Genomic DNA, 8,669 nt, shown 5'->3' on the forward strand with positions numbered 1-8,669 from the left:
GAAATAGATCTTTGTGTCGATATTTATAGGTCAAGTATTAAGGTGGCGGAAGGACCTTGGGCCTCTACTCAAACACTCCCTCTATGCATGAATACCTTCCTTTATTAAATTGGAACTCTATGATGCCCACTCTCCCGACACAACGGCTGGAGCCAAAGTGGGTGAACAAGTAATTGTGGTGAAGAAAGCTGATGGTGCCCGACTATCAAAAGAGATAATGACTGGGGTCTTAAAGGCTTGAAGATAAACAAGCGGCCATCTAGCTCAGAAGCAACAAAGTCCACATGGAAGAACACACCAGCCTGTGTGATCGAGTGGTCCCAAAGGGATCAGTTACCTGGCATCAAAGAACAAAAAATCATATCATTGACTGCACACCTCCATGATAGGATCGCTGAAGACAAATGGGTGCACAAGCAAATGTGGTAAAGAAAGCTGATGGTGCCCGGCTATCAAAAGAGATAGTGTCTGGGGTCTTAAAGGCTTGAAGGTGAACAAGCGGCCATCTTGCTCAGAAACAAATAAGCCCACATGGAAGAAGCACACCGGACAGTGCGATCACGAGGTGCCAAAGGGACCAGATATAAGGCATCATGCAAAAAAAAAAACAGATATAAGTGTGTGTATGTATGTGCATTTATGTGTATATGTATATATGTATGTGTATATATATTATATTAAATGAAGGGGGAAGTGCAGAGTGGAGACCCAAGGCCCAAGTGTCGGCCAATGGAGATCCCCTCATAGAGGGGCTTAGGAGAGGAGATGGGTTAATTAGGGTGTGAGGTAGTATCGATGAAGAACACAGCTTTCCCCCAGATCCTGGATGCTTCCTCCCCCCAACTACCATGATCCGAATTCTACCTTGCAGGGCTGGATAGGACAGAGGCTGTACACTGGTACATATGAGGGTTGGAGATACAGGGAATCCAGGGTGGATGATACCTCCAGGACCAAGGGCGTGAGGGACGATGCTGGGAGAGTGGAGGGTGAGTGGGTTGGAAAGGGGGAACTGATTACAAGGAGCCACATGTGACCTCTTCCCTGGGAGAGGGACAGCAGAGAAGGGGGGAAGGGAGACCCCGAATAGGGCAAGATATGACAAAATAACGAGGTATAAATTACCAAGGGCATATGAGGGAGGGGGGAAAAGGGAGGGAGGGGGGGAAAAAAGAGGACCTGATGCAAGGGGCTTAAGTGGAGAGCAAATGCCTTGAGAATGATTGGGACAGGGAATGTATGGGTGTGCTTTATACAATTGATGTATGTATATGTATGGATTGTGGTAAGAGTTGTTGGAGTCCCTAATAAAATGTAAAAGAAGAAAAGAGAAAAAAATGATTAGGGCAAAGACTGTACAGATGTGCTTTATACAATTGATGTATGTATATATATGAACTGTGAAAAGAATTGTATCAGCCCCAATAAATTGTTAAAAACAAAAAACAAAAAAAGAAAATGATGATGGGAAGGTATGTACAAATGTGCTTGGATGTATGTATGGATTCTGATAAGAACTGTAAGAGTCCCCAATAAAATAATTTTTTTAAAAAGAAAAAAAAATGCAATAATTGATAAACAAAGATAAAAAGAGCCCTTCAAAAAAGGGGAACTCGTGCTGTCACAAGAGAAGCGCTGCTGGCCACCAACAGAAGCAAGGGAGAAATTCTGCCAGATTGTCAGAGAGAGTGAGACTTGGCCAACACTTTGGTTTTGTACTCCAGGAACCCAGGACTGAAATCATACAAAAGGCTGTCGCTTTAAACCATCCATTTGTGGGACCCTGCAAGGGTAGCGCTAGAAAATCAGCACATCTGGTTTCCCATTCTCCAAAGCCTGACATTCTTTAAAGGCTGGATCCTACAATTGATCACCGCCTGCTGAAACCTGTTTCCCTCCTCAGTCCACTACAATGAGAAGGCAAGAAGAGGGGAGGAATAAAGGGTTCTCATGGAATGCCATTAGGGCTGCATTTGCCCCTGGGGTCCCAGGCTCTCGCCTGGAGAAGCTGCCCTCCACGTTTGTGCACCTGTGCTGGGGGTGGGGATTTGAACCCATAAGGCGCATCTTCCCACTCCCACAGTCATGGCTTGGGCTGCAAGCAGTGTACATTGCGAGTGGCCTTCCCATTCCCTGGGTCTACCTTTTTGACAGAAGGACAGATTAGCTATAGGAAATGCCGGATGCATAAGAACACTGCAGGCCTGTCATGAATAAGCTCCAACAGAACGTGGGGCCAAAGTCCAACAAATCTGGGCCGAACAATCTCATTCCAGACTAACTGCTGACTCAAGCCTACTCTGCCAGTTAGAACATAAGCTCTGTTGACTTCCAGTAGCTAATAAAAATGGATACAGCAAATTTGCATTGAATTTTCAGTATTTATTTCACAGGAGACTGACTGACTAATGAACAAAGCACTGATGTCTAAAGACCCAACTTGACCCAGGATGTGGGGGAGGGTGACTAATTTCCAGCAGGCGTCTACATCTTGAGCTCTGCCATTTCCTTTCCTTCAGCCCAGCTCACAAATGACCCTTCCTGGTGTTAATGATATATGTCACAGAAGTCACGAGGTTGACACATATCTTAATTGGTTTGGGGTTTTCGGATGGCTTTTACATTTGTGGCAAGTCCAAAGAGGAGTGCAAATAGGAAGGCATAAATACGACCGAAGATCAATCTCAAGTAAAGGATTGGCTGGTCACTTAGTGTTACTGTCCTGAACTTTCTCGGAGGAGGACCACTGTTTTCGCTTCCCCCAACACCCTCCCTTAGACAGAGAGGAGGCTCCCAGCCTACATGGCAGTGACAGTTTCCCTTATTGTTGCACATTCCCCTATAACTGCACTTCTGAGGGTAACAGTCATAATTCAGTTTAGTTAAAGTACCATTGCAGTAGCTGCCCGGTGTACAGAACTTGCCAGCACCACAGGGGGTACCAGGCCTCACGTGTCCAATGTCAGTTGTTTCTGTCGAACGGTGTTCATCCAATCCAAAACAATGAACACCTGAGATCAAAGAGTGATGAAATGAGACATGATCCTGCAACAGCGGAAGACGAGTCACATTGCTACACTGCAGTTTTCCACACTTGACATCTTGGAGGTTACAAGCTTGGTGAGTGGGGCTGCTAATCTCTCTCCTGCAGTGTCCAAATCGGTTGCCTTTGGTGTTCACATTATAGCAGAGCTCCTCAGCATTCACAGCATCTTCACCAAAGATTTCTTTGCAGTGCAGGGAGCGGTCAGTACAATTCCCATGAAAGCAGTAACCCTCTTCAGTGCACGGGGTTCCATCTTGCAGATAAACATCTTCGAGGCAGCTATAGTCCACCCCGGTGCAGTACTCTGGAAGGTCACATATATTTTGGATAGGTCTGCAGAGTGTGCCCACGGGGCTGTAGGTACAGTTTGTGCAGCATCCTCCTTCGTGACAGACACTTCCATGGTTCAGCCTACAATCAGTGTTACAACATTTGCTACCGTAACACTCTTTAAAGGAGCCACAATCACATTGCTCCTGCCCCTCCACTCTACTGTTTCCACAACGATGCTCTATTAGGGTTTCATTGAAGGAGGCACGAGGAAGATTATACATGCAAGAATCTTTTATCAAAACTGATTGCTGCAGGTGTACAATGGTACAGTTACTGAACACATCTGTTATCAGAGGATACCTGAACATGATGCAAGTAGTCCTTCTCTGGCAATAACATGGTGGGGTATCAACATCAAAACCAACAGACCTACCCATTTGAAAAGCTACAACCACAGACAGCAAAAGATAATGTCTTCCCAGGTGACCAATCATGATAAGGGAAGCAGCACTGCATAAACCACGCACGGTTGGATTATATTGAAGTTCATGAGGTCCATCTTTAGTCACTATAAAGCTAGATGCAACCTTCATCCTTTGATAAATATTGTTTCTGAAATAGTTAGAATATGCGCCCCCAGGATGTCGATAATCTGTCATACTGGCTGGTTCCCTTCCATTATATATAAGTAAACCAACAGTTCGAAATTTTATATCCAAATGCCTATACATTGAGTCCACCACGGAAGCAATATCTATCAAATACATGACACACTGTGTTACATTGTTATATAATGCATATACAGCCTGAGAACTTGAAGGAAGACTTTCTATCACACCTGCATGAGAGGCATAAATCTTGCTTGAGATCCTCAAGGCTGCACTGACGTTTTCTTTCGACAGTGGGGGGTCCTTGTATCCGAGTCTGTACATTGGCCCTATGGCATTGGCATCTGCCACTATCTCAGAAATCACGTGTTCAAACATGAGGGAATCCTTCAGGGGTTTGATCTCATAGGCAAGATCATCTAACTTCATTATACCTTCCAGGCCCCCGTAGCACGTGTTGATGGTGACCATGGAGTAAGGGATCTCCTCCAGGAAGCCCAGGTAGTAGCAGTCATGAGGGAGGTAGGGGAAGTCCATCTGCGAGGCTCCCTGGTCGTCCTGGGACATCACCGGCACGTGTCTGGGTCCAAACACTTTCTTGCGTCTCATGTGGATCACGTGCCTCTGGCCCCCGAAGTTCAGGCTGTAGGAGAGCCAGCCTAGCACCTGCATACCTTTGCCTGGAGGCATCTGCTTCCTGGGAACCACCACCTCAGAGGAGATGTAGCGCCAGGAAGGACGGCCTGTCAAGCCCTGGACTGGAGCCAGGAGCACACAGAGCCCAAGCACGGAGAGGGATCCCCTGAGGGTGACCTGACCTTCTGCCAGCCCCATAGCCCGAGCCACTCTAGGACGTCAGTCCAAAGAGGACAGATAGAGACAGGCTCCTGTGTGAAGCCAGGCCTGAAACATGTGCTGGGGCTCCTCCCTGCTTGTGCAGGTACTGCTAGAGAACAAACACAGTGCTGCCTGGGGGTCCAACATCCTGCCCCTGGGTGGGTAGGTAGGTGGGTGGGGCTGGGCATCTGGTCACCTGGGGGATTAGTTAACAATTGCAGGCGTGGCAGTGGGTGGGCCTGCACACCAGTCCAGCTGGGTTTGGGTTTGGGAGGATTGTACTGTGATGGGAAAGAGGAAAGGAGTAGGGAAACATTACCCTATTTCCCCTGAGAGGGTTACTTGGGAGCAATGACTTTGATTAAACCTTGAATGTCTGATTATTTGAATGTGCCAGCAATCCAATGGTAACTCCAAAAAGGCAGGAGTGACTATCTTAATGTCCGACAAAATAGCCCTCAAGATCCAAGCCATAGAAAGAGGCAAAGAAGGACAGTACATGATGCTCAAAGGCTCAGGAAACCAGGAAGCACTTAGCATATTGAATATTTACGCTCCTAACAATGGTGCAGCGAATTTCATCTATTAAAAAGATGACAGAAGAAATCACGGAATCCACAATCATAGCGGGGGACTTTAACACTCCAGTATCAGAGAAAGACAGATCACTGGGAAAGAAGCTCAGCAAAGAGGCCAAAGAGCTAAATAATGTAATTAGGCAACAGGGCCTAATAGACATTTGTAAAGCTTTCCACCAAAAGCAAAGCGTTTGACATTCTTTTCAAATCCACATGGATCTTTTTCAAAAATAGACCACATGCTGGGACACAAGTCCAGTCTGAGTAAATTCAAACACATAGATATTATCCAGACATCTTTCTCAGATCACCATGCCATAAAGCTGGAGATTAATAAGAGGATGTCCAGAAAAGCAAGAGCAACCAATTGGAGAATGAACAACGATCTTATGCGACATGAATGGGTACAGACCCAGATAAGACAGGATATTGGGAAGTTTCTAGAAACTAACAACGAGCATACAACATATCAAAACTTATGGGACACTGCAAAGGCAGTTATCAGAGGTAGCTTGACATCATTAAATCAAGATGAAAGGCATATGACAAATGTTAACACAAAACCAACAACTAGAACAGAGTCAGCAGAACAACCCCTCCAATAGCAAGAGAATAAAAATAATAAAAATCAGGGTGGAGTTAAAACAGTGGGAAGACAAGAGAACAAGCTGGTTCCTCAAAAGAATTAACAAAATTGACAGTGCTCTGGCAAAACTTACCAAAGATAGAAAATAGCAAACATCAATAGCCAGGATGAAGGATGAATCAGGGGCAATAACAACTGACCCCAATGAGATTAAAAAGGATAATTGCAAAATACTATGAAGGTTTGTATTCTAATGAATTCAGAAACCTGAAAGACATGGATAAATATTTGGAAAACAGTCTCTCCCTAGATTCTCTCAGACAGAGATCAAGAACCTCAACAAACCCATAGCGAAGGAAGAAATAGAGAGGGTCATCAAAAACCTACCAAGGAAAAAACTCCAGAGCCAGATGGTTTCACAGCAGAATTCTACCAAGCATTCAGGCAAGAGTTGACACCAATCCTCCACAAAGTATTCCATAACATAGAAGAGGACGGCAAACTCCCAAACTCATTTTACGAAGTCAGCATTACTTTGATACCCAAACAGGGCAAAGACCCCACAGGTATAGAGAATTACAGACCAATATCTCTAATGAACACAGATGCAAAAATCCTTAACAAAATATTGGCTAATAGAATACAAAAGTATATAAAACATATAATCCGCCACGACCAGGTAGGATTCATCCCAGGGATGCAGGGATGGTTTAACATCTGAAAACCCACCAATATCATACATCACATTGAGAAGAAAAAGGATAAGAACCACATAATATCCATAGATGCAGAAAAAGCATTTGACAACATCCAGCACCCATTCCTAATCAAGATACTCATGAAGATAGGATTGGAAGGTAAGTTCCTCAAGCTTATACAAGCTATCTATAAAAGACCAACGACCAACATTATGGTCAATGGAGAAAATACAAGAACAATCCCACTGAAAAAGGGTACAAGACAAGGATGCCCCCTGTCCCCACTCCTATTCAATATCATTTTGGAGGTTCTGGTTAACAACATAAGACAGCAGAAGGACATCAAAGGGATCCAATTGGGAGAGTAGGAGGTGAAACTATCACTATTTGCAGACGACATGATCCTGTACATTGAAAACCCCCAAAGCTCCATAGATGGAGTGCTTACAGCAATAGAGGAATATGGAAGAGTAGTAGGATACAAGATCAATAAACAGAAGTTGGTAGGTTTTCTATACACATCGAACAGGGCCATGGAAAGAGGAGATTAAGAGGGAAGTACCCTTTACAGTAGCTAAGAAGAAGCTGAAATACCTAGGAATATATTTAACAAAAAATACTAAAGACCTATATAAGGAAAATTTTAAAACCCTATTACAGGAAACCAAAAGCGACCTCCACAACTGGAAGAACCTTTTCTGCTCATGGTTTAGAAGGCTCAACATAGTAAAGATGACAGTCCTACCTAAAGCACTTTACAAGTTCAATGCTATACCAATTCAAATACCATCAACCTTCTTCAAAACATTGGAAAAAACTGACCACCAACTTCATATGCAGAGGGAAGAAACCCAGAATTAGCAGAGAACTCAAGAAGGACACAGTTGGAGAACTCGCCTTACTTGATTTTAATGCCTATTACACAGCTACAGTGGTCAAAGCAGCATGGTACTGGCACAACGACAGACACTCAGACCAGTGGAAAAGAACAGAAAGCCCAAGAGTAAAATCATCAGCATATAGACAACTTACCTTCGACAAGGGTCCCAAAAACATCAAGTGGGAAGCGGATGCCCTTTTTAACAAGTGGTGCTGGAACCAATGGATATCCACATGTAGAAAGATGAAACAAGACGTTTACCTCACCCCATGCACAAGAATACACTCAAGGTGGATCACAGAACTAGAAGTTAAACCCCAAACCACCAGGACCATCAAGGGGGGAATCGGGACTAACCTCAGAGCACTGGCCCAGGGAACTCATAGGTTCACTGCAATAGGGAAGGGTACACACACAGGTGAACTGGAAATCGACAAATGGGATCTAATAAGAATAAGCGGCTGTGCACCTCGAAAACTTCACCAAGAGGGTGACAAGACAACCCACAAAAAATGAAAATAGATCATCTGGTGTGGGAAAGGAACTGACCTATCACACCACACCCAGAAGGAAGCTGAAGCAAAGGGAGGAGGAAGAACAGAGCAGAACACACCTGGGCTCACCAAGCTCAGAGGACGATAGCCCGGCTCGAAGGGTCCATCGTGCAGAGAGGACCACACAGACGGCCCCACGACGAGATGTGATATCCTGCACTGACCCATGGCCCTACATGGGACAGCACTTGAGACACAGTGGGCGATGTGCGACTGAGTTGACTCCACCACACTGAGGCAAACACTGGGGGCGTGCAATGGAGCAGCGGGGGAAGCAGAGCAAGGAGATCCCGAGGGAGTATAAAGGATGGACTTTGGGGCCAGGACGTGGCACCCCACCAGACTCATCCGGAAAACACTCCTAAAGGACAACAAACAGACCTCAAACTACTAACAGAATTTTTTCGCTGTCTTTTTGTTTTGTTTTTTCTCTTTTAAATTTTGTATGTCAGTGGCTTTTTTGTCTGACAGCGTGTTGGTGTTGCTGCTGTCAATGCCATGTTCTTATGTGCCACTTGGGTGCTATCAAAGCCATCTGCAGTTGTATGCACATATTACTATATCTGCAGGTCCACCTAGATAAGATAGGCTGGAAAAACAATGTGAGAA

At 44.8% G+C, this 8,669-nt stretch overlaps 1 protein-coding gene across 1 annotated transcript; it reads right to left on the reverse strand.

Moving 5' to 3' along the window:
• Nucleotides 1-2,589: 2,589 nt before the first annotated feature.
• LOC142432547 (disintegrin and metalloproteinase domain-containing protein 21-like) lies at nt 2,590-4,761 on the reverse strand. The gene has a single exon (XM_075537778.1). It carries the CDS (start codon nt 4,759-4,761, stop codon nt 2,590-2,592), a length of 2,172 nt encoding a protein of 723 aa, XP_075393893.1.
• Between the last annotated feature and the right edge of the window lie 3,908 nt (nt 4,762-8,669).

This window comes from Tenrec ecaudatus, chromosome 18 (assembly GCF_050624435.1).
Source record: "Tenrec ecaudatus isolate mTenEca1 chromosome 18, mTenEca1.hap1, whole genome shotgun sequence".
In the NCBI taxonomy this organism is placed as follows: Eukaryota; Metazoa; Chordata; class Mammalia; order Afrosoricida; family Tenrecidae; genus Tenrec; species Tenrec ecaudatus.